The sequence below is a fragment of the Pogona vitticeps genome, chromosome 6 (genome assembly GCF_051106095.1).
Source record: "Pogona vitticeps strain Pit_001003342236 chromosome 6, PviZW2.1, whole genome shotgun sequence".
Classification (NCBI taxonomy): Eukaryota; Metazoa; Chordata; class Lepidosauria; order Squamata; family Agamidae; genus Pogona; species Pogona vitticeps.
In genome coordinates, this window is record NC_135788.1 from 89,496,601 (window position 1) to 89,521,517 (window position 24,917).

Here is a 24,917-nt window from a genome sequence, read left to right on the forward strand (position 1 = left end):
TGAGAAGAATTTAAATTGTCAAGATCTTGACGAATTAAATACTTGCTCTGCTCCTTGGAGGGGCTGAGGAAGAGGGGGAAAAGTGAGCATGAAGAGCAGCAAATATGCACCACATAATTTTAAAACTACCGGTATGTGTATTACAAGGTAGGTATGTGTCTACCACATACCTAATACACATACCTAACTTGAAATACAACACCTAATGCTGGCTTTAAAGTCATGCAGCCCATCTTTGCTGCTCTAATACACACTTAATCCCCCCCCTGCACTTCCGCAGCCCCTCCATGTAGCCAAGCAGGTGTTTGATTTGCCAGTATGGTGAAGTGCCTCTTCAGAGGAAGGCTTACTTTGGTTGCTTTCCAGTTATCGTACACACCCTAAAGCAGACTGAAATAGAGTGATCCTACTCTCTCTCTCCATCTTTAGGAGCAAACAAGGTTGTCTTTAGGACATGGTGGCGCTGTGGGCTAAACTGCAGAAGCCTGTGCTGCAGGGTCAGAAGACCAGCAGTCGTAAGTTCAAATCCACGCGACGGAGTGAGCTCCCGTCGCTTTGTCCCAGCTCCTGCCAACCTAGCAGTTCGAAAGCATGCAAATGCGAGTAGATAAATAGGTACCACCACGGTGGGAAGGTAACAGCGTTCCGTGTCTAAGTCTGCGGTTTAGCCCACAGCGCCATCACGTCCCTTCCTTAGAGCTGTAGCAATAGCTTATGGCATGCCTGCATACACAATTGTCCAAGTATAGGTGGGCACAGTACTAACATATTTTGTCACATTAAGTAGAAAATCCCACAATTATCTTTTTCTATCCTTAGCAATAAAAGCATTCAAAAGGAAATTAAATCCTGGTCATAAAAGGAATTTAAACCACACAATTTGCTGCCCTTTCATGGCACCCCACACCTGCTGCCTGAGGAGGGGATCTCAGGTTGTTGATGGATAAAAATAGCACTAGATGGAAAGCGATTAAAACAGCAACACACAAGTAATCCAAAGATTAGTATGTGGAACAGAGTGGCAGTATGCAGCGTCCAGATGTTAAGGAAACCAAGCTATTCACCTTAAGGCTTAACCCCTGGAGTCAAAAGAGAGGACGATTTAGTGCCTATCACTCTATGGAGATGCTTGTTTTTCATTATTAATTGCAATCAGCCCGACGTTTCTGCAGTGGGGATATGAATAATCTTCCTGGCAGGAGCTGGGCTTCCTTCCTGACAGAGATGAAGCACAACATTAGTTCTTCCATGCTCTGCAGGCACATGCTGATGTCTTTCCCAGGCCTGGGCCTCCTTGCTTTGGAAGATTTAAAAGATTCTTCGCCTAGCAAAGCGCTCCTGCCATTTGGCCTTCAAGCTGGGAGCCAAGCTGGGCATTCTGCCAAGATGAAGCACCACCTCCTTTTCTTTTGCACAAAACATATGTGGTTTATTCTAATAACACTCCCCCCAGTGGTCAGAGGAGTTGAAGAACATGGTAGGGTATGGGGAACAAACAAGGAAACCGAAAAATTACAACTAAAAACTGAAAGCCATCTAGTCTGGTGAGGTTGGACTGAGTAGGTAGGCCTTTGCTGCAAAGACATTCAGCCCTCATAATGTCCATGCCCTTATACAAAGTTTGTAAAAACAGCATGCCAGAGCTTGCAATAATTATTTAACATGTTTTACCAACTTTATATAGATAATCAGGCAATAAAAAGCAAAAACGCAAAAAGTAGGTGAATGGAACACAGTTGCACTGTTCTAGGTCAAGTACGGCAATATTTACTGGATCACTAGAAGCTACAAATGAAACATGCTTTTGAGATTTCTAGACCTCTTAGGCAAAGGTGGTATAAGTTTTGTGAGGTGTTCAGAGAGAAAGAGAGATTTGAAAATAATTGGCCAGATGTGATATCTATTGTTCTTGAATGTAGAATGGTTGCAAAGCAAGGTGACATTTATAGATTCAGCTCAAGAGAAAAGGGTCAACATATTAATTTCCTCTCTATGCAAGTGAAAAGTCTGACTGGGATCCCAGAATGTCTTGGTTTGAACAGGGCACATAGGCGGACCCCTTTGTTGTCTTAGAATAGACATCCAGTAAGGTAGCAGTCCCCTTCACGGATTGCTGCCTTGTCGTGGCGAAGGGGCTTGAGTAATTCAGAGAAGCTATGGGCTATGCCGTGCAGGGACATCCAAGATGGACAGGTCATAGTGGAGAGTTCCAACTAAACGCGATCCACCTGGAGCAGGAACTGGCAAGCCACTCCAGTATCTTTGCAAAGAAAACCCCATGAACAGAAACAAAAGGCTAAAAGATATGGTGCTAGAAGATGAGCCCCGCAGGTCAAAAGGCGTCCAATATGCTACTGAGGAAGAGTGGAGACAAGTACAAGTACTGTAGCTCCAGAGCTAATGAAGTGGTTGGGCTAAAGCAAAAAGGACGCTCAGCTGCGGATGCGCCTGGAAGTGAAAGGAAAGTTCGATGCTGCAAAGAAGAATACTGCATAGGAACCTGGAATGTAAGATCTATGAACCTTGATAAGCTGGATGTGGTTAAAGAGGAGATGGCAAGAATAAACATTGACATCCTGGGCTAAAATGGACGGGAATGGGCGAATTCAGTCCGGACGATTATCATATCTACTATTGTGGGCAAGAATCTCGTAGAAGAAATGGAGTATCCCTCATAGTCAACAAAAGAGTGGAAAAAGCTGTACTGGAATACATTCTCAAAAATGATAGAATAATTTCAATACGAATCCAAGGCAGACCTTTCAACATCACAGTAATCCAAGTTTAGGGATCAACCACCAATGCTGAAGAGGCTGAAATTGATCAATTCTATGAAGACTTACAACACCTTCTAGAACTGACACCAAAGAAAGATATTCTTCTCATTTTAGGGGACTGGAACAATAAAGTTGGGAGTCAAGAAAAGGAACAATAGGTAAGTTTGGCCTTGGAGTTCAAAACGAAGCAGGGCAAAGGCTAATAGAGTTTTTCAAGAGAACAAGCTGGTCATCACAAACACTCTTTTCCAACAACACAAGAGACGACTCTACGCATGGATATCACCAGATGGGCAACACCAAAATCAGATTGATTATGTTCTCTGCAGTCAAAGATGGAGAAGCTCTATACAGTCAGCAAAAACAAGACCTGGAGCTGATTGTGCCTCATCAGCTTCTTATAGCAAAACTCAAGCTTAAACTGAAGAAAGTAGGAAAAACCTGGGCTAGTCAGGTATAATCTAAACCAAATCCCTTATGAATACACAATGGAAGTGAAGAAGAGATTTAAGGAACTAGATTTGGTGGACAGAATGCCTGAAGAACTATGGATGAAGGCTTGTAACATTGTACAGGAGGCACCAACAAAAATCATCCCAAAGAAAAAGAAATGCAAGAAAGCAAAATGGCTGTCCAACGAGGCCTTACAAATAGCAGAAAAGAGAAGGGAAGTAAAATGCAAGGGAGATAGGAAAAGTTACATAAAATTGAATTCAGATTTCCAAAGAATAGCAAGGAGAGACAAGGGGGCCTTCTTAAATGAATAGTGCAAAAATATAAAGGGAAAAAAAATAAAAAGGGAAAAACCAGAGATCTGTTCAAGAAAATTGGAGATATTAAAGGAACCTTTTGTCCAAAGATGGACATGATAAAGGACAAAAATGGGACGGACGTTACAGAAGCAGAAGACATCAATAAGAGGTGGCAAGAATACACAGAGTAATTATACCAGAAAGATCTGGATGTCCCGGACAACACAGGTAGTGCGGTTGCTGACTTTGAGCCAGACATCCTGGAGAGCGAAGTGGGCCTTAGAAAGCATGGCTAACAACAAGGCCAGTGAAGGTGATGGCATTCCAGTTGAACTATTTAAAATCTTAAAAGATGACGCTATTAAGGTGGTACACTCAATATGCCAGCAAGTTTAGAAAAATCGGCAGTGGCCAGAGGATTGGAAAAGATCAGTCTACATCCCAATCCCAAAGAATGGCAATGCCAAAAACCGTACAATTGCACTCATTTCACACGCTAGCAAGGTTATGCTCAAAATCCTACAAGGTAGGCTTTCGCAGTATGTGGACCGAGAACTCCCAGAAGTACAAGCTGGATTTCGAAGGGGCAGAGGAACTAGAGACCAAATTGCTAACATGCGCTGGATTAGGGAGAAAGCCAGAGAGTTCCAGAAAAACATCTACTTCTGCTTCATTGACTACGCAAAAGCCTTTGACTGTGTGGACTACAACAAACTATGGCAAGTTCTTAAAGAAATGGGAGTGCCACCTTATCTATCTCCTGAGAAATCTATATGTGGGACAGGAAATAATAGAACTGGATATGGAACAAATGATTGGTTCAAAATTGGGAAAGGAGTACGACAAGGCTGTATATTGTCCCCCGGCTTATTTAACATATATGCAGAATACATCATGCGAAAGGCTGGACTGGATGAATCCCAAAATGGAATTAAGATTGCCAGAAGAAATATCAACAACCTCAGATATGCAGACGATACCACTCTGGTGGCAGAAAGTGAGGAGGAATTAAAGAACCTCTTAATGAGGGTGAAAGAGGAGAGCATCAAAAATGGTCTGAAGCTCAACATCAAAAAATGAAGATCATGGCCATTGGTCCCATCAACTCCTGGCAAACAGAAAGGGAAGATATGGAGGCAGTGACAGATTTTACTTTCTTGGGCTCCATGATGACTGCAGATGGTGACAGCAGCCACGAAATTAAAAGGCACCTGCTTCTTGGGAGGAAAGTGATGACAAACCTAGACAGCATTTTAAAAAGCAGAGACATCACCTTGCCAACAAAGGTCCGTATAGTCAAAGCTATGGTTTTTCCAGTCGCAATGTATGGAAGTGAGAGCAGGATGTGAAAGGCTGACGGCCGAATAATTTATGCTTTTGAATTGTGGTGCTAGAGGAGGCTCTTGAGAGTCCCCTGGACTGCAAGGAGAGCAAACCAATCCATTTTGAAGGAAATCAACCCTGAGTGCTCCCTGGACGGACAGATCCTGAAGCTGATTCTCCAGTACTTTAGCCATCTCATGAGAAGAGAAGACTCCCTGGAAAAGACCCTGATGCTGGGAAAGTGTGAAAGCAAGAGGAGAAGGGGGTGACAGAGGACGAGGTGGTTGGACAGTGTCATCGAAGCTACCAACGTGAATTTGAACAAACTCCGGGAGGCAGTAGAAGACAGGAGGGCCTGGCATGCTCTGGTCCATGGGGTCACAAAGTGTCAGACATGACTAAACGTCTAAACAACAACAACAAGGTGGCACTACAGATCTGGAGATCGAAATTAGTCATCACATTTGGTTAAGAAATTAAGTAATGCCAAATTGGTAGTCATGTCTAGTGACAGAAGGAGACTGATCCCTTCTTGAAGTGTATGCCCATTGAGTGGCTTCTTGTGGCAGTAGAATTTGTCTCATGCAGTTAGCTGGTCATAGTATCTATTTTCCCTCCTGCTTCCAAATTTTTATACTATCATTGCCTGATGACGAGTTAGAGAACTTGAAAGCTTGCCTCGTTTGTAACTTTTAAGTGATCCAATAAAGATATTACTCAGCCCAAATAATCGAAGGGTGTGCTTGCTCTATACCTGTATTAAGCATTGAATTTTTTTTTGTCTTTGCCAGTCGTTCCAGTATTGTTTAGAATGCTTATGGTTTCAGTAATAGTATCAGAGGTGGGTGGTGGTAGTAGAGAGGTTTACATTTCTCTAAGTACAAATGAAAAACAGTTGCTTTAACAAAAAACCTAAAGGAAAACTTTTTTTGGGGGAAAAATCAGATGGCATGTGTCTTACAGAATCCCTTCCTTGTTCCTGTCTTTAAATATTAGTTGTTGTTATCACATTTTCCTTCAAATCTGTGAGTGAGGTTGAGACAATGTGTCTGGCCTGATTCACTCATGAAATTACTTGCGTTAGAATATGGATCTCAGAAGTTGCAGTTGCGGCTGTAGCTTCCACACCAAACCAGCTGTTTTTCCTCCTTCTTGTCCCTGTGAGCTGTTTCCTGTTCCTACTATTCACCAGCTCCAACCACCTTTTTCTCCCCATGCAGTTTGGATTGCATTTGCTGTGTGGCCAGTGTGGAGGTTGCCACTTCTACCTTACTTTGTCAACATTGTGCTGAGATATGAAGATCTGAAGAGGCAGGAACTGAAGGGGGGGAAATGGAAAGAAACAAATTTTCCATTTTCCCAGAGGATTCCCTCTTCTCCATTTTTTGCAGTTGGAAAATTTGGAGAACATTGGGGGAAGTTCGTCTCTTTTGGAATGGATGAAATTCTTGTAAAGATAGAAGCATGGTATAATTTTTTGAAAGGTGCAGAATTACTGCTCCTATGTTCCCCATAATACACAGCAGTATAAATTACATCTTTGTGGCAAGAAAGCACTAGCAGTATTGAGGAGAAAAAAGCTTATATCATCTTCATTGCTTGTGAATTGGTGTTTGCCTTCTGGTATCTTCTGATCTAGTTTGAGGGGAATAGAAGGAATTTTCCTGCCACTTTTGACCAGGCCTCACTATTGTTGATCTTTCTTCCCTCTCCCTTCAAAGGACTGTGCCACAAGTCGTTCCAAGGGTTTCCTCCTCATCCCACTAAAATTACCACAGAGAAGGGAACAGCTTCGCCCATTTTCGTCAGGCCTGTCCCAGCTCACTGTGTTTCGCTCGTTGTCCATACAATGGAGCGAGATATGAAACAGACAATGTGCTATAAGTGTGTAGATTTTTTCAAAAAAAGATGGACAACCATCTGTTAGATCTGCTTTGATTTGGATCTCTGCCTCGAGCAAGACGTTGGACTGGATGGCCTTATAGGCTTCTTTTAACTCTATGATTCTAGACTCCCATCCCAACATCCCAACATGGTTTCAGATAGTAGATAGGGGTTCAGTTGAGTCCTATTTCTTAAAACAAAAACAGCTTCTGTACGGAAAGCCGGAACAGTATATGACTCTTCTGACTGTTTTTATTTTCTGTTGAGAAAATCCTTGTGTGGGGATTTTGTATTGTATTTTTTTGTGTGTGTTCTGAATTGGTTACCAATGGCCTTTACCTCATCTATAGGGTTGAAGCCTACCCCTCCTTCTTTCTCTTTGCAGATCTCTTACCCCTTCAATGCATGACCCTAATTTTCATAACAATGGGCAGTGATACTGCAGCAGCAACTGGTCAAGTATTATTATTATTATTTTTTGGATTGCAAAGACAGTCATTGAGCTATTTGTCATTGGTTTTTTTAAGAAAATATTTATTGTGTTGTTCAAATCAAGAAAACAGCTGTGATAATATTGGCCTAATCACAATCATAGCTAAATTAATGAGAGAAAAATCACATGAAAAATATGCTGTACCCTATCACATGATCTCTTTAGCAAAGCACACTTGTAACCCTTCCCCTTTAATTTTTCTGATAATGCAGTAAAAGCAAAGCAATCTAACTATTAAATAGAAATTTTAATAAATTACAAATCCCTATTATAACTAATTTTAAAATGTGTACATTACTTACAACTAGGGATGTCAACTTTCTTCCTGGAATGGTCCCTGTGCCTTTATCATCTGCACAACTGGCAAAAGACATACCATTGAGTAAAACCTCTTCTGTTACTGCTGCAGCATCCCTAGAAAAAGGATCCATCTTTTGAGTTTTCTGCCTGCTGTGCAGCTGTCAAAGGCGAAGGCAACCTCCTAAGAGCCCTGCGCCTGCAAATGGCAAACCTAATTATAGCAGGGTTAGTGCAGGGTAAGATTACAGCAGCCCTTGGAGTTTATGGCTTTAATGAATTTGAAATAAGACATAATGATCATAGCCCACACAAACTGGAATCATGGTGATGGATTCTGTCAGGTATGTCTTGTATGGATATTTCCCCTACCCTCAAAGTAATGAATGTACTAACCAACTATATTGCCCAAAATGGTGATATTCTAAAACACCTCATCCCGTTTTCCTCTTGCATTGCAACTCTTACAGCATATCCAGCAGTAAGGGATGACGGGTATTGCAGTCCAACAACATTTGGGAAACCATAAGCTATCTGCCCATCTCTTATATAATTTAACATTACATCAATCTCATGTTTTTATTCTTAACACAGTACCCAGTTGCATGCATCTAGGAAGCTCACATACAGATGTAGCAGAGACCACCCTCCCCAGAATGATGTCTTCATCATCTGGCAATTGATGTATATTGCTTAAGATGGTGGAGGCCACATTTAGCTGGCATAGCCAACATCCACTAATCAGAGTTTTGTCATGCTGGTTGGTAGATTCTGGAAGTTGGAGTCCAACAAAAATAATTTTTCCAACCTCTGTAAATTATAGATCTGCTCTTCTTTAATCTGTCAAATATCTTTTTAAAAAGCTATTGGAATTAATGTCCTTCATCACAGCTGCGCTAAGGAGTTCCATAAACTGATCATGTGTCACTGTGTGAAGAAACACTACCGTTGTTTTCCCAAATCGTGCTGCTATTCAGATTTATTGTTAAGCAATGCATAATTTGAGCCAGGGCTCAGTTCTTGGTTAGGTGAAACAACAATGAGGAAAATAGGTCCTCTAGATGTAGTTTGAAAGCTTTTCACTCATAATGAAGCATCATAACAGCCCACGCATGCCTGGGTTTAGAAAGTACAGGTTGCAACAAAGAACAGGTTTCCCTGATTTTTAGCACCTTTATGGTTTGGAAAGTATAACACCCACTTTATTGCTGGAATAATTTCTTGTAGAATTAGATGCATATTTGCGACAGCAGATATTTTAAAACTTTCAGGGAAGGGCACATTATTAAAAGGAGAGTGTGACATTTTTACAGCTGTATTCAGATTTCCTGCTCCTGCTCACCCAAGAAGAAATTGGGGAAACATGGGAATTTTCTGAGCTCAGTACAAAAAGGAATGGATGCTCTAAATTGGAACACTGCTCTGGTTAACTGGGAGGAAGGAGATGGTTGCGTGGGATCCGTCATCAAGTGTTTGACTGCAAAGGTGGTGGCTGGAGAAGTCAAATGAAGATTAGCAAAGAATCACAGGGCTTGATTTAGAACTGTTAGCAGCACCTACAGCATAGACTTTGGGTGAATTGGGGGAAGTGAGGCATCACGTTAGTCACATACGATTAAGCTGCTTGATATGCTTCTCTTATACTCCAAGAACATTTTAAAGTACAGGTATGGCAGAGCAGTTACCACATGTTTTTGTTCTATAAATATATAAAACCATATCCTACAGTAAGAACATGTCACATAAGTTAAGTCTGTTTGCAAGACATCTGACTAGCTTTACTTCTCTGGTAAGTTTTCAAATGTATTGAAAAGGAAGAAGCAGAGGCACAGGAGAGATTTGCAAGCTTCGCCTGTGTGATGAGTTCTAGAAATGTATTTTGTTATTTCGAAAGTTAGGAGTCTGAGGATGCAAGTCTGCACTAGATATCAAATTCTATGCATCACTTTAAGATACACACATGTCATTTGTTGTAGCTCATTTACACTGATAGAAATATTTCTCTTGTTCAGTGGTTAGAGTGCAGTGGCTCCCAAGGAAAGGGAAATAATAGCAATTTACTTAGTGGCAAGAGCGAACAGATAATGAAAAAGTGAAGAAAGCAAAGCAGCAGAAGATAATGACAACTCACAGGGGTGATTGTTTCAGACCTCTCACCACCACAGTTTTAGTTCTGTTGGTGAAGGTGCAAAAAAGTGAAATCTGGTATCCAGTGGCCAGCATCTCCCTGAACCTCATTTTTTGGACTGCATCTCCTCATTCTACTCATTCAGAGCTGGTTCTTTTGAGCCAATATTCCTACTCAAAGAGCAGTCTTGATTCTTCTTCATAGTTCTGCCACTTCCATATCAGCTTTCTGATCAGAGGTGAATGATGGTGTCTCTTTCCTCTGCAAAGACAGCACACTGAATTCTACAGAATATCTTTGTTTTCTGTCTTCCTTCTATATTTTATCTGCTCACTCAAGTCTTTTCTGAACCAGCAGCTTCCATGTCCAAGAAAGATCATGTCACACAAGCTAGTTCTTCTCAGCTTCAGTCATGTTTTCGGTCCATTCCAACAACAGATGTCTGATCAATACAGTGAGGATGAAGCAGATGCATTTCCACTTCCAGCCTTTCATCATCATTAGTTTAAAATTATAGAGCTGGAGTGGGGGGGGGCTATGGATTGTCAGGTCTAGGCCCTGGTCAAGGAGGCACAGTGGGGAATTGACCTCCAAACCTCTGGCTCCACAGCCAGGTGTCTAAACCACTGATTCCTTTCTGAAAATTCTGACAGGCATTCATAAGTGTGTACTGGTGCTGATTAGTGACAAAAAACAATTTTGTGAAAAAATGAGATGGGGCTTTCTCCCTACAATTGGTAAAGGTTCACACACATTTGTGTACGCACACAATCTCACACATACATGCACAGAAAAGAAAAATTGGATTTACAGACAGCAATAAAACTTGAGTCCATGGACATATCTCTTCACAAGCCTTGCACAGCTTTGGTGTTTTTGTTTCCCTTCTGGGAAAATAAGTCTTTTTCCTAAATTTTTGTTAACATTTCACTACAAAACTAACATGACTGGAAGAAGATCGAAAGCATATTTTAGTTATTTAAATCCTACAGATTCCAGGTGATGATGATATGCATTTGTGCATTTACATCTGTGGGATGATTACCAGTGTGGTTCATATAGATGCAGAAAAACATTCTTCCAGATTCTGCTTTTGTCAGTGTTTTGGGGAAGGGCTATTGGTTCCTTATCTGTCTGAAGGATGTCTCATAGCAGGTGCTCAAACAGGCATCTGGACTTCATCATAAACATCCTGGCCTTCTGTTTCATCAAAAGTCACATGAGCATCATCTGAATCCAACTGGAAAGATATTTGAGGAAAGGAATGCTATTAGAAACCATATATGTGGTCCAGGAAACAGTGTGCTACCACATAGGTATAGGAAGTCTGTACCTTTCCCCTGCCAAAGATAGTTGTCCTTAAACAGGAACTCTGGAACTGTTATTAAAGTTTGTTGGAGAGATCAAGGGGTTGGGGGAGTCATGATAAAGTTTGTTAACTTGAAGGTATCCTTTTATATCTGCTTATTTAATGAGTTAAATATATAATCTGCCACATTTCACTCAATACTGTTAAAATGAATATTCACAATCATGCATGCAGCTGAATTTTTAATTATATTATTATAGTGTACCACTTGCAGCAGTTAAAAGTAACTACCAGGAACAAATAATAAATGAAAGCAGCAGACCATTTTATTCATGGGATCAGTATCCACTGATTCATTTACCCAGTCTGAAAATGTAAAAAATATTAAAAGAAAATCCCCCCAAATATTTATTTTTAATGATGAGTTACCAGAACTGGCCGCCAGAGGGAGTCAGAGACCATGCTATGTATAATGTTTGCCATTAAAATAGCGTTTTTTAGCATCTCTGGGGGAGGGCTTGAAACCAATCCCCCTCAGATACAAGGGTCCTACTGTATGACAAAAATGATTAAAGCATGAAATGAAAATATTAAGCAAGTGTGGAAATCTATGTGACTCTATTAAGTAAATGCAAACATAGCTACAAAGTCTTCAAATACACCCTCCTTACAAGCACACCTGTCTTAAGAAAGTGCGTGGAGTCTTAATAGGTATGTTAGCTATAAAACTCCACTCTTGTTTCTCCACTAAACCTATATTAAAATGCTACATTTTTGCTGTTTTAGGCCACAAATACTGCATTTTTAGATCTTGTAGATTTTGCAAAAAATTAGAGCTCAGTGGCATTTAACAGGACGTAGCTAGTACTGTGTTTCCTATTTTGCCCGATAATTTTGGGCACATCTTGGGGGTGGTGGGAGTTGAGATCCCCTCTACTTTTATCTTGAAGCAAGGGGCTAAACCTATATGTCCCCCCCCCCCATTCTGGGGTCCCTCTTTGCTTCTGATTCTTTGACTGGGTGGTGGTAGTGCCCCCCCCAACTCAGTGAGAAAATGGAGCCAAATTATACTTACACACTTAAGTTCAAGATCACTAAAGATGAAAGGGAGCAGGTAGCGTCGCAAAGGCACAGTCAGGATAAGGATAAATGGCAAGGCGAGAGAGCCCGGACTAGATTTTACTCCCCACAGCACTGCTAGACATACAATCTGGGTGAGGGTGAAGATGTGCATGCGCCAGGTTTTTACCTTTGAAGAAGGAAAAGACACAAGAAACATTCAGGGACGATAGCAATCTCCCATTTCTTTCCACTGTTCATTACTCCCATAACCTCCTGGCAATAGCATCAAGATTACATTACATATTGGTAGTCTGGTTCCTAGGCTTTTTTTTTCAAGCCAGAGAAAGATTGTGTGCAACCTGCCTACTAAAATAAACAGCCAATTCACACAGTTATTGAGAAAGGACCTTGAAAAGTCAACACAGCTAATCCTTTTGCATGTGCTTGCTTACATGTCTGCCATACACTGAGATCGCTGTGTCTATCTAGCCCAGTATCATTGCCTATAGCTGAGGAAAGGTATCTAAGGTCTTTTCTAAGATGGAGGCCTGATGGAGGCCTATTGAACAGGAGATTGGACCTGAGGTCTTCACAGGTCTCCCTGAGCTACAACTTGTGCAGGGACAGTCTGCCTCTATTGGTATTTTATTTCTAAGCTAAAACAGTAGGCCTCAAGCCTGTTTGAAAGCCATCATCCTCTCTCACTTAGACACCCTTATTTTCCTTTTTTTCCTTTCCACTATCCCTGTGCAATTGTATTCTCAGTAAGACTCCATGACTTCTGGTGCCAACTGATAACACTGGAGACAGAGTTCAGGATTAAGATATGATAATCCCCAGTTTAAACTACCAGTTATACAAGGTTGAATTCAATTTGAGTTGATATGCTAAAAACTAGTGACTAATTTCTGAAAGAGAAGAACACCGAGATCTGAAATCTTTATCTGCTGCCTTAAAAGTTCTCTCAGAATTACAGTGGTGCCTCGCAAGACAATGTTAATTCGTTCAGCGAAAATTGCTGTTTTGTGAAAACATCATCTTGCGAAATGTGGTTCCCCTTTGGAATGCATTGAAATCCATTTAATGGGGAAAACAGTCGTCGTCTTGCGAAAATTGCCCATAGGAAAAACCGTTTTGCAAAGCGTGGACCAGCTGTCAAAAACGCTGTCTTGCGAAAATCGGTCCCAAAAAAAACCGTTTTCCGAGTCGCGGACCTAGCTGTCAAAATCGTCGACTTGCGAAAAACATTCCCGAAAAAACCCATCTTGTGAAGCACAGACTGAAACATCGTCCAGCGAAAATCGCCCATAGGGAAAACCATTTTGCGAAGTGCTATAACGATTGCAAAAACTCATCATCTTGTGAATAAACCGTTTTGCAAGGTAATCGTCTAGTGAGGCACCACTGTATAGGAGATTGGCTGCCCTAGTTATTCATCAATGAAACAGAAATGCTTTCCTCATACTTGGAAGCAGACTGGTTTATGAATATTTTATACCTTTCAATTAGATTTCTGATTTTAAAAATAAATAGCTAGATTCTTAAAATTGATTACATCAGCTCTATTTACTTATCAGATGACAACAATGAATACTTAAATAAAAATAGTTCCCAAGTGGAGTGGGCTGGGTTTTTTAATGGATTCATCTATTTCCTCCCTGTTCCACCACCTGGGGGTCAGATTCAAGAAATAACTGTTGCCCACAATTCCACATGCTAATCCCCTTTTACTCTCTAACTTACTTTTCTAGCAAAAGCCTCATCGGGATGGTATTTTGGTGGCTTCAACATGAGAAGGATGCGATCATATAGCTGAATCCCATTGAGAGATGTCACTCCCATGTAGAGAAAGATGCCAAAAAGGACTGCAAGTGGAATCAACTTCAAAATGGGTTCCATGAGGATGGAGAGACCTGCAGGTGAGTAACAGTTCATGTTAGATGATGATACAGCTCTATGTGGGAAGCAGAGGTCAGGAGAACTCTTCTTCCCAGTTAGAAGGAATGAAGTAAACAATAATTGCTATGCTAGAAGCTGGGTCAAGACCACAGTTCACTATTGTGTCTACCAAGAGCCGCCAGTCAACTGAACTATACATCAGAGAGAGCACATCTTTAGAACAGAAAATTCCTTATGTGGTACAGGATGTCTGATCATCAGAGCACCTCAGACAGTTTTGCAAATCAGCTTACTTTATTTTGTGATATGCTGTCTGTAATGTACAAGGGATGTGGTGGCGCTGTGGGTTAAACCACAGAAGCCTCTGTGCTGCAGGGTCAGAAGACCAGCAGTTGTAAGATCGAATCCACGTGACGGAGTGAGCTCCCATCACTCCTGCCAACCTAGCAGTTTGAAAGCATGTAAATGCAAGTAGATAAATAGATACCACCTCATTCGGAAAGTAACGGCATTCTGTGTCCAGTCGCGCTGGCCACGTGACCACAGAAACTGTCTTTGGACAAAAATGCTAGCTCTATGGCTTGGAAATGGGGATTAGCACCATGTCCTAGAGTCGGACACGACTGGACTAAATATCAAGGGGGACTGTTACCTTTATCTTTACCTGTAATGTAATAAACCAGCCCCGCGCATTTGGATTGGACACCTTAAGGCCCTCAAATAGGCACAGGGAATGTCTCAGTCAAAATATTATGACAAGTCCCTAGTTCAATGGCAGAAGCTGCAGTCTAAAAATACCAGGAGGGTCAGAGGTTCCTCACCCTGGTGTATATGAAGTGAGGTATGTGGTAGTGGAGATATATGTTTGTGTGTGCCTTAAGAAGGTAATGATGGAAAGTCTCACCCGTCTCACCTGTGTGCAACTTTTGTTATAAAACATTATGACATTTCTCTCTATCACCCTTTTTTAAAATAAATAAATAGTGCATAAATATAAACTAACATGACAGTTGTATCTAGTAAACAGTTGTCTTAGCAAAAAGGAAATATTCTGAAAAACTCACCAACAAGAATGGCCACCAGAAAGCCAGTGAGCCTCTGCTCCTTCACCTGCTGAATATGGGGCTTCTCCCCTGGGACTGTAGTTTTGGCTACTACTGTCAAGGCATTAGCATGTGTGATAGTCCTCACAGTGGTGGCACTGAGCCAGGGCATACCAAAAAGTGGTGCAACACCCCCCATGCTAACAATTAGAAACAGATCAAGATGGAATCCTGATCCTTTCACCAAGTTCCTCTCCGGTTTGCTCACAATCAGCCTGAAAGAAAGGAGAGGCAGCTCAGGAGAATAATTTGATTGACATTTTCCCATGACAACAGACCTGACATCTCACTGACTGGTACAGAACCCTCGTTCTATGCTTGTGCAGTGTAATCATGGAATCTACAGATTTCCCCCCCTTACTCCTCACCCACAAGGTTTCCCATCCTGAATTGCAGCTATTTCTTCAAATCTCCTATTTTCATCTATTACAGTCTCTTGGACATATTTGTGGATCGAAAAACGGCTTTATACCTTTTTTATCTTTATCTTTATATATATATTTCAATTCCTTACGTGGTGATCTGTGACTCCAAGAAGATAAGAATGAAGACCAAGAGAGCTGGTAAAGCTGCAGCAAACATCATCCAGATGGGGAAATTAGTATCTAGTCCCATAGGATTGATAAACCAGCCCCGTGCAGCTGGATTGGACACCTCAAGGCCTTTCGGAACTTTCAGTTTCTTGAGGAGAACAAAGAAAACAAATATCAGTAATTTTTTTTAGATCTGTTGACATTCTACCTGTTCCAGTCTGAGAAACATTGCCTTTGCTTAGCCTTCCAGTTAGGACACAATAGCACAAAACTTGTGACACACAGAAAGGATATCAAACTCATTGTCTTCTGACCTAGGACAGAAGGAAGCAAAGCAACCAGTTGCTCACCTGAGTATATGTAATGTCCCCAATAAGGTTGTCCGCCAATGCCATGATGAAGATGGCAATGGGAACACCAAAGTCACCAATCACACGTCGGAGCTGCCAAAGAACAAAAGCCATGTTTATTTCACAGTATAGGACTGAAGTTAGAAGTTAAAGTAGGACATCTGAATTTCTGGCAATTAGACTCTTCTAGAAGGTTATAGGTTCCTCTTTTGATAAAAAGAAGTTGCCAGTCTTTTAAAAAGAGACAGCAATCAGGCTGCAATCAAAGAAACCTAATGTAGGCCTAAAAGACAAAAGCAGGGTTAAATCTAAATGCCAGCATCTCCTCCCCGCACAAGATGGTTGAGTGAACGATCACTGGTCAACTTCAGGTACTCTTGGATGACAGTGACTTTGCAGATCCATTTTAGTGCAGTTTCAGACTTGGTTCTGGAACAGGAATTGCTTGGGTTCCTCAGTGAATGGAATACATCACACACAGCCTTACCCTAAGAATAAGTAGCTAAGGCAGTATGGGATAGGCCGAGAAAGGGAAATGGGAAATGTGAGTCAATTGGTTCTCTTAAACTTCTTACAGCTTTTGATATGAGTAACCATGGTATACCCCTGCACAGCCTATTCAAACTAGAATGTAGAGCCACTCTATTTTGCTCCAGTCCTCCCAGCATGATTCTGGGAGGTGATTGTTCTGTCCCATGGTAGTTATGCTGGCTACAGTGTTCCACTGAGGGCTGATTCAAGACATTTTGCCGTCTGAGGCACAGAAGCAAATGTTGCCCCTGCCTGCCCAAATCAAGATGGATAGGAACTGAAACCAGGCAAGTTATTATAGTACCTTAATGCTAGACAGTTAACAGAAAATGAATCCTGCTATATACTCCAACCACCAACCAACTATATACTCCAACCACCAACCAACAGAAAAGAGGCAAAACAGTTTGGAACAAATGCTGCATCTGTGAGACCACTTGGTATGCTTTTTTTACTGAAAGGTAAGATATTTAGGATGCGGAATGCTACTCTCAACATGCTATATACTTCACATGGCAGAAAGTGCTCACTGCAAAAAGCCCAAAGCTCTATGGATAGGTACCATGACATCTGCATAAATTTTTCACACAGACAACGTCCTACAATTTATTATTAATCCTGTCACCCAATTAAACAAACCTCAGTGGTCCAATTAGTGCAGTCTTATACTTGTCTAGTCGGACATAACCTTCATCAAATTCATTGGGACTTATACACAAGTAGCCATAGGACTTCATCCTCTTTTATTACTAAAAACTTCAGACTGAATACCCTGGAACAAGCTTGTTTTCTGCAGCCACAGAGGGTAGGACCCGAAGTAATGGATTCAAATTAAGAGATAGGAGGTTTTGCCTAACCATTAGGAAGAACATATTGAACAATAAGCATTGTTCAACAGTGGAAAGGACTGCCTCAGAGGGTGGTAGATTCTTCTTCACTTTAATTTTTAAAACAGAGGTTAGATGGCCCCCTGTCAGCGTTGCTCTGGATTAGCTGTGAATTTTCTGCTTTAGCCAGGGGTTGGATCTGGGATATTTTCCAGCTCTACAGCTGTGTTATTCTATGGTAACAATATGAAAGTCCTGTTTATTCTAATTTGAATTAGCTTTTCTCCTAGTACACTGGCACTTCAATTTCTAGCCCATAGCATGTTATTCCTTCCAGTTACAGGCTGGGCATTGCACAAGGACAGAATAACGCTATGTGTGCAGGTGCAGGCATCAGCTCTGCACTCGCAATGTTTCCCAGACATGCAAAAACTCTATTTCAATCAAATGCTATTTATAGAACTTACCTTGCCAGGAAAGAAACTGCTGTTCTTGAACTTGCGCAAAAAGAAAGCAAGGAAGAATGTCCCAGCCATAAGAACAAGAGAGAGCAGAGCAGTATTGGGCTGGGGCGTTGTTGGATTATCATCTTGAAAAGTAGTACTGTTTCTATACTCTTGTTGCAGTGGGTGATCTCCGAAGATCTGTGAAGGGGAGAGGAAATGAAGTAGAAAATGGAGTAGACAGGAGGATGGGAAGGGTACAAGAGATTATACAGCAACCCCAAAGTAGTATGCATCCACATCAAACCATGGCTAGATTCAGCAGAAATTTCTACTCCAAACCCTGAAGAATCAGAATGAGGTGGTAGAATCTAGGATGTTAACATCAATTGTTGCACATGGAAAATACCTTTTTGTATGTTCATCATGTAAAGAAGCAAACTTCAGTCTGAAGTGGTACAGTCCATTCTCACCATGTAAAAGTAAGTGTGTGTGTGTTGTGTGTGTGTGTGTTGTGTGTGTGTGTGTGTGTGTTCTGTGCCATCAAGTCGGAATCGCCTTTGAATTGTACAGTATTATCCATTCAGTCGTATCCAACCCTTGGCAATCACATGAGCCAGCTCTCCATGATTTTCGAACTTGTACAGCTTCTTTCAGCTGCTTTATATTTTGGCCAGTGTGTGCTTTGATTACATCCAACCAACGTATTATTTGGCATCTTTTACCACTGACCATTCTGAGCATAACATCTTTATCCAATGATGTTGATTGCTTGACATGGCTGAAATAACTAAGTCTAATCTTTGTTATTTTGCCTTCCAGTGACATGTCCAGTTTTATGTGCCAGCTTATAGTGACTCTAATAGGGCTCTCAAGTGGAGTGGTTTTACCAATTCCATTCCCCCAATCAGCTTCTATGTTAAGCAAGGATTCTAGCCTTCTTCTCCAGAGTCCTTGTCTGTCACTCTATGCATTACACCATACTGGAAATCCATGTAAAAGTACTCTCTATAAATTGTAAAATAGTAAGGTTCTGGCCCAGCTCTTCATTTGCGGTGTTGTTTTTTTAAATTTGTCACAGGGCATGGAAAGTTCAGAGAATGGAATGCTGCTGGCCTGGTAACTGTGATCTAGTTTGGGGGGGGGTTCATCCTCATATGTTGTACATCATGCAGACATTTTCTACATACAGCCTCTATCACCATGCATTCCCATGAACCTCTGCGACTCACAGGGAATCCTCATGACTCCTGCAGGGCAGCAGGGCACATTTCTAATGGTTCAAAGAAATAGCATGGGAATGGCACGGAGGTGAGGGCGCTGTTCTGTCTCCTTCCAATCTGAAGGCTGATAGTCTCATAATTTGGCCAGTGGGGTTCCCACTGAATTATGAGACTGGGAGTCCTTGAAATCCAAATCCCCACCCGGATTCCTTACCCAAGCTTTCTTAATTTCATCAGAGGCTTGGTAGGGGTCAGGCATGGAGAGATAGTTTGTCACTACCATAATTATATTTAGAATTCAGATATCCTTGCCAATGTGTTGCAAATCACCCTGAGAGCTACCACTACTTTCAAAATATTACCTTTCCCTGTTTAAACTGATGAGTGAAGTGAAGCTGAGCATGTCCACCTGAATTCCAGTGGACACTAGTTTTCTTCTTTCTTATTAGCTGAAAGTAATAAGTCCGTAGGCTCAGACACTGGATAACCTGACCACTCAGAATAGTGCCCGTGCTATTAGATCAAACCCCTTATTCAAGATATGTGTTTGACAATTAACGTATGATGTTTATGTGTTTCAGATACAATACAACTTATGTTTTACCATCTGCTTTGGCCCTATAAATATGATGAAGAAAAGCCTGTCTTAAGTGTTAGACTGACTTCAGAAGGTAATTCTTGGATGGCTTGCTAGAAAGGAGAGCAGGGAAAATGGGTCCCATCATACTCTAAAGAATTCCATAGTATTTTAAAATTTCTACAACCCTCTGATTTGTCATAAGGGAGGGCCAGAGTTCTGTAAAGCTGCTTACGGTGATGTTTTACTAGAACATCTGAGGGAGATTGCAAATAGTCATTTTGAAATAATCTTTTTGCTGACTCATTTTGTGGGTTTGATTTTGCTTGTGCTTGGATTTTTGTTGTTGCTACCACCTAGGCCAGTGGTTTGTACCTTGAGTCCACAGATGTTCTTGAACTACAACTCCCAGAAGTCCTTTGCCACAGCTAGTGGTGAAGGCTTCTGGGCTTTTTAGGCCAAGAACATCTGTGAACTAAAGTTTGGGAACCACTGATCTAGGCTTTACATACTTAGAGGAATGTCTAGGCAACATTGTGCTCTCAGTTTTTTTTTTTTCAGATTACAACTCTCATAATCCTTGATGACTGGCCAAGCTGATGGAAATTGTAGTCGAAAGCATCTGTAGTGTATTAGATTGCCATCCTCTGGTGTAGATGAATAGCTGGGCTTTTAAAAACATAAAGTCTATTCTTTGCTCAGTTTCTCATTTAGGAGATCTACTTTTGATGCTTGGGAGGTCTATTTTTTGGTGTGAAGAGATACTATGAATTGATTGATACATTCCCCATCTTTCTCCTCAAGAGGACCCAAGGCAGCTTGCAATATTAAAACAAACAATATGGAAACTGGAAGGGAGAGGGAGGGAATGCAACAAAAGCAGCAACCCAGTTACTAAGAAAAAGCTTGCCTGAAGAGAAAAGTCATTGCCTGCCTGCAGAATGACAGTAAATAAGAGGCTAGCCTGACTGCCAATGGGAGAGAGCTTTATAGCTTAGGTACTAAAGATATCTAGCTTTAGTTACCTGTCGTTCTGAATAAATATGACAAATTTAGCCATCTGAAATAACATATAGATTCTCTAACTCCAGCATCCCCTCTACCAACTTCTTTCTGCTTCTTGCTTCTCTTGGGCCTTCAGTTCCTCATGCTTCAAGCATCTGCTTCTTACAGCTTTCTCTCCCATGGTCCTCCCTCCCACTGTCCTGTCTACCCACCCCAATCAAGTCTCTTGAAAGCATAATTCTGGGCTAAAACCTCTGGCTTAAGCTCTGTTTTATTTCTCTTCCTTCCTACATATTTTTATGCTCCCTCCTTTCTTTCTTCTACTGTTCAGTTTCTATGGAAACCATTTCTTGACATGCTTGCTTTTCTCTGTGTTTTGGGGGTGGGGAAAAGAAAGCAGCCAACTGAAGCTATTCTATGGGTTTTCAGGGAGGAAAAATGCCATACTGTATAGTAGATGTCACCATAACCTTTAATAGCAACAGTATGTGGTGGGAGAAGACATGGTGGGCAAGGGGCAGTTTTACAGTGTATGACAGAAGGACACATGCCAGTATCAGAGACATGATTATACCTAATAACTGTAAAACAGCCTATTTACTATATGGGGCACAGAAAATGCATGATCACCTAAAAAGGACAACAGTGCATCTGTGCCAAACACAAGGTGATAGAATTTGGCTCAAATATACATTTTTACACTATGTAGCATTTAAATTTAATCTTTAGCTTTAAAGGCTCAAAGTCTGTTCTGTCACTTATGCCATGGTGATTTTTTGGGAAATAATGAATTTCTGAGGGAAAAAACATATGGGGGGGGGGAAATGTTCAGCACCTTGAGTAGTTTCTTTAAAGTGCAGGTGAAAATCCATGGTTGATATATCATAGTCACCACCCAAACCTAAACTATAACAAAAGCAAGAGCCAAACTATGTTACCTTGATAAGTTTGACGAAAGTCTCAATGATGAAGATGAGAGAGATAAGGAAAGAGAAGATCTCTTGAGTGTAACGGGAGATGAAGCGCACCAGGAAACTCCCTTCAAAAGCCACCACAACGACCACTATGAGTATAAGCCAAAAGCCAATCCATACTCTTCCGACGATGTACTCTAATTGAATATCGCCACAAAACTAGAGAGACATGGGTAGGGCATGCCGAGAGGAAAAAAAAATCAGGAGAAATTAGTAAGACACTGGGAGTTCTTTCCTTCCCCTGCAACTAGATTGGGAGGAAATGACCTTCACTTGCTCTGCTCTTCCAATACAAGTCTCATAGATATTTATAGCAGACTTATATGTTCCTCAAGCTTCTGGTCACAGGAAGGAACACAGGATTTGGTATTTCATGAGATATTAAAGATCCTTAGAAGCTGAGCTTTATTCTTTAAAAGTCTGTATTTTTTATTACTGGTTTCCCCAACCCAGGATTCTCTAGTTGTGTTTAACTACAAATTCCACCATTCTAAAGGCAAAAACTATGTTTGCTGGGGATTGGTGGTATAGTCTAACACAACTAGTCAGAGAAGGCTGCCTACCTAAAAACACATGGAATATAGTGTGGTACACCAAATGCAGTCCTCAGGAATTTAGACTGTACATACTGTACTGCCTCAAGCAGGCGGGCATCTTTATGTATACAAAGACCTGAACCCTACAGAAGTGGGGCCAGTACCTTACCTTGGAAGACTTTTAGTACAGATGGTATATAGGAGCCCCCTTTTGAAAAGAAGAAAGGATGGGAGTGATAGTTCTTCAAAAATTTCAGTGACATGAGCAATGTGAGCTCTCCACAGCTCGTTCTCTGAAAAACTATACCTGAATATTTCTATATATAAACAAGCAATCACTTAAGAAGTATGTAGGTACCTGTGAAATAGAACACTTACCTTGTAAAAAGCTTCTTCAAAGACTAAAAGGGGTCCAGAAAAGCCAACCACAAGCAAAGGCTGAGCTCCAAGCAAGCAGAAGAGTCCGCTTTGAACTGCAGTAGAGAGTAAAAGCTCTGATACTCCCATCCAGTGTTTAGTCTTATCATCTGGGGACAGTGAAATATATTATGAAGAAACAAATAATCCTCTTCTTTTCTATACAATTCAAGGTCCATGTAGGTGATACATATAGCACCTTCATCAGAAGAGAATAGACACCTGAGAAAGACATTTGACTGTCATAGAAGAAGCTTCCCTCACCTCTTGCAGCTTGCACATTAGCTTGTTTTCTTTTGTGATTGGTCATTGCAAGGTAAATATGGCCCTGTTTACAAGACTGTTCTCTCAGACTTGGAGTTTGAGGGGAATGTTATTGCTGAAACACTGACATGTTATTTGGTTTCTAAGATCTGTGTCATCTACTTTGACCTTCAGAGATCTAAGCAGGATTTTTTGAGGAGAGATACTCTGAGGTTAAAGATAAGCTACAATTTTAAAGAGATGTTTAACTTCCCATACAAACATACTTCCTTTGTTCCACTGTACCTTTCAGTTAAATAAGTCTTGCAACACAACACACACACACCATTCCTTATCAGGGATAAATGTGGAATAAGCAGACACCATGAGCCATAAAAGCATTTTTAAAGTACATCTAAATTGTGGGCAAAAATACTTCCATCCCTAGCTGAAATTACGCAAGACAACTGAACAATTTCAAAATCAGAAGGTTGCACTCCTATGTTTATTTGGCAAAAGACAGATTCGGAACTTTATATATAGCAGGACAGAATTTTCCTGAACTTGAGATACTTTATATTTGTGAGGCACTGCAATTCTAAGAATGCCACAATCAACATAGCTATTGTTCTTGCTGGGTGAGGATCTCTGGAAGCTGTAGATAAAATGTTTCCAAGTTCTGGTTTTACTTTGTTTTTTCATATATATGCTATCAAAATCTAGCCCCAGAAAAATAACTAAATGTATACTATATAATTGAAAACTAGGGTACCACAGAAGTCTCTGTAGTCTTAAAAGATATTTCAACAGGATTGCTGGCTAGCTCAGTGGTTTAAGTATCAGGCTATGGAGCCAGAGGTTGGGAGCTTGATTCCTCATTGTGCCTCCTTGTTGGGCTGGACTTGATAACCCATAGGGCCCCTTCCAGCTCTGTAGTTCTAAGATTATTAAAGAGGTTTTTACTGTTTCTTTATAGCATTTTTCTGTAAACATATGAATAAGCAAACAAAACCTACGAGAAATGTCTACTAGGATCCCCCTTTATAATTTTCTGGCTCACGTTTGCAGGACCAAACGCTAACTGTATATGGGAAGGACTAGGAAAGAAACAAAAAAATTATTGTTGCAAAGAGTTTTTCTATTTCTGTTCCATTCTATTCCCTAGCAGAGAGAAAGAGAGAGAGAGAGAGAGAGAGAGAGAGAGAGAGAGATTCTAAGCTGTTGGTCATGCCAGTGTGGTTCAAAATGTTTTGTGACCATTCTCCCTCACTGACAATTGATTTGTGATTATTTGTAACTTTGCAAATAGTAACCCATAGCACTTACCCAACAGGCCTCCAAAGGTAATAGCAGGAGAAAGGGCAGCAAAGTAGATGAAGATGACTGCAGCCAGACATTGAGGGTCGAGAGCATCTTTGATGTCACTGAGGTACTTGGGGTACCGTCGTTTGATGTCTTTCACCAGTCCCCCAAAAAGCCTGCCAGTCCGGCTAAGAGGGTCGTCGTCGTCTGGCTTCCCAACCTGGTCTTTCAATTGTTTCTCTGCTTGAGACAGAAGACCACAGGCAAAGAGAGAGAAGAGAGGTGTGAGGATAATTTTCCAGAGAGAAGCTGGCCTTGTTCTTTGGGAATGCTCGTTCAGTGGAACATGATGTTCTTTGAAACAGCTTTTTTTTTTCCCTTTTCACAATTGTTAGCTACCCTTTAAATGAATGTTGGACAAGGGCTGGTTCCAGCTGTGGGCAAAATATCCTCTGAGTTGCTCAGAGTGCCAGGCCAAGAAAAATTAATGGGGGAAGTAGAGTGGGCGTTACACATGTACCCCACCCAGTGTTCTGGGACCTTGTCTGATGTTTGCCGTGCATGAGATGCAGTAACTGGAGGTGCTGGCCAAGTTGAATTTGAACCAGAGCTCAGCTACAGAAACTGTTTGCGGTGATGAAGTTCAATCCCAGACCATATGAAATAATCATGAAGAGAGACGTGTGTGTATGTGTGTGTCTGTCTGCCTGCATCTGTGTGTGTACATGTGTGTGCACCATTCAGTGTGTGCAGAATGTTTTTCCACCAGGTCTTAGTGCAATCTTTATATTTTTAAATATCTGTGCAAAGGCGATCCAAATATTGTGAGATTCCTAAAACATGCACATTGGCATATATATTTTTGTCTTCTACAAAAAAACATAGCCAGGAATGAAGTAATACAAAGCACCAAGACCTAACTCCACTTG

General features: G+C 41.1%; 1 protein-coding gene and 1 long non-coding RNA gene across 11 annotated transcripts in view; one reads left to right on the forward strand and one right to left on the reverse strand.

Annotated features, from left to right (window-relative positions):
- Positions 1–7,249: 7,249 nt before the first annotated feature.
- SLC4A1 (solute carrier family 4 member 1 (Diego blood group)) overlaps positions 7,250–24,917 on the reverse strand; it is a 59,006-nt gene continuing 41,338 nt past the window's right edge. For 7 of the 10 annotated variants that reach the window (XM_078377818.1, XM_078377821.1, XM_073004185.2 and 4 more), the window contains 10 exons: positions 24,013–24,231; positions 22,405–22,553; positions 21,455–21,649; positions 17,736–17,912; positions 15,911–16,003; positions 15,542–15,708; positions 14,989–15,242; positions 13,769–13,938; positions 12,039–12,212; positions 7,250–10,894 (listed from right to left, as the gene is read on the reverse strand). In XM_078377818.1, the coding sequence (XP_078233944.1) occupies positions 10,814–10,894; positions 12,039–12,212; positions 13,769–13,938; positions 14,989–15,242; positions 15,542–15,708; positions 15,911–16,003; positions 17,736–17,912; positions 21,455–21,649; positions 22,405–22,553; positions 24,013–24,231 (1,679 nt within the window). In that variant the 3' untranslated portion in view covers positions 7,250–10,813. The remainder of the gene's footprint in view (positions 10,895–12,038; positions 12,213–13,768; positions 13,939–14,988; positions 15,243–15,541; positions 15,709–15,910; positions 16,004–17,735; positions 17,913–21,454; positions 21,650–22,404; positions 22,554–24,012; positions 24,232–24,917) is intronic. The other 3 variants (XM_078377823.1, XM_073004186.2, XM_078377824.1) reach the window with 1 other exon arrangement.
- Positions 19,514–24,157, forward strand: LOC140708416 (uncharacterized). Its single transcript, XR_012088582.2, has 3 exons — positions 19,514–19,605; positions 22,617–22,759; positions 24,020–24,157. It is a non-coding gene; the product is annotated as an uncharacterized LOC140708416 (long non-coding RNA).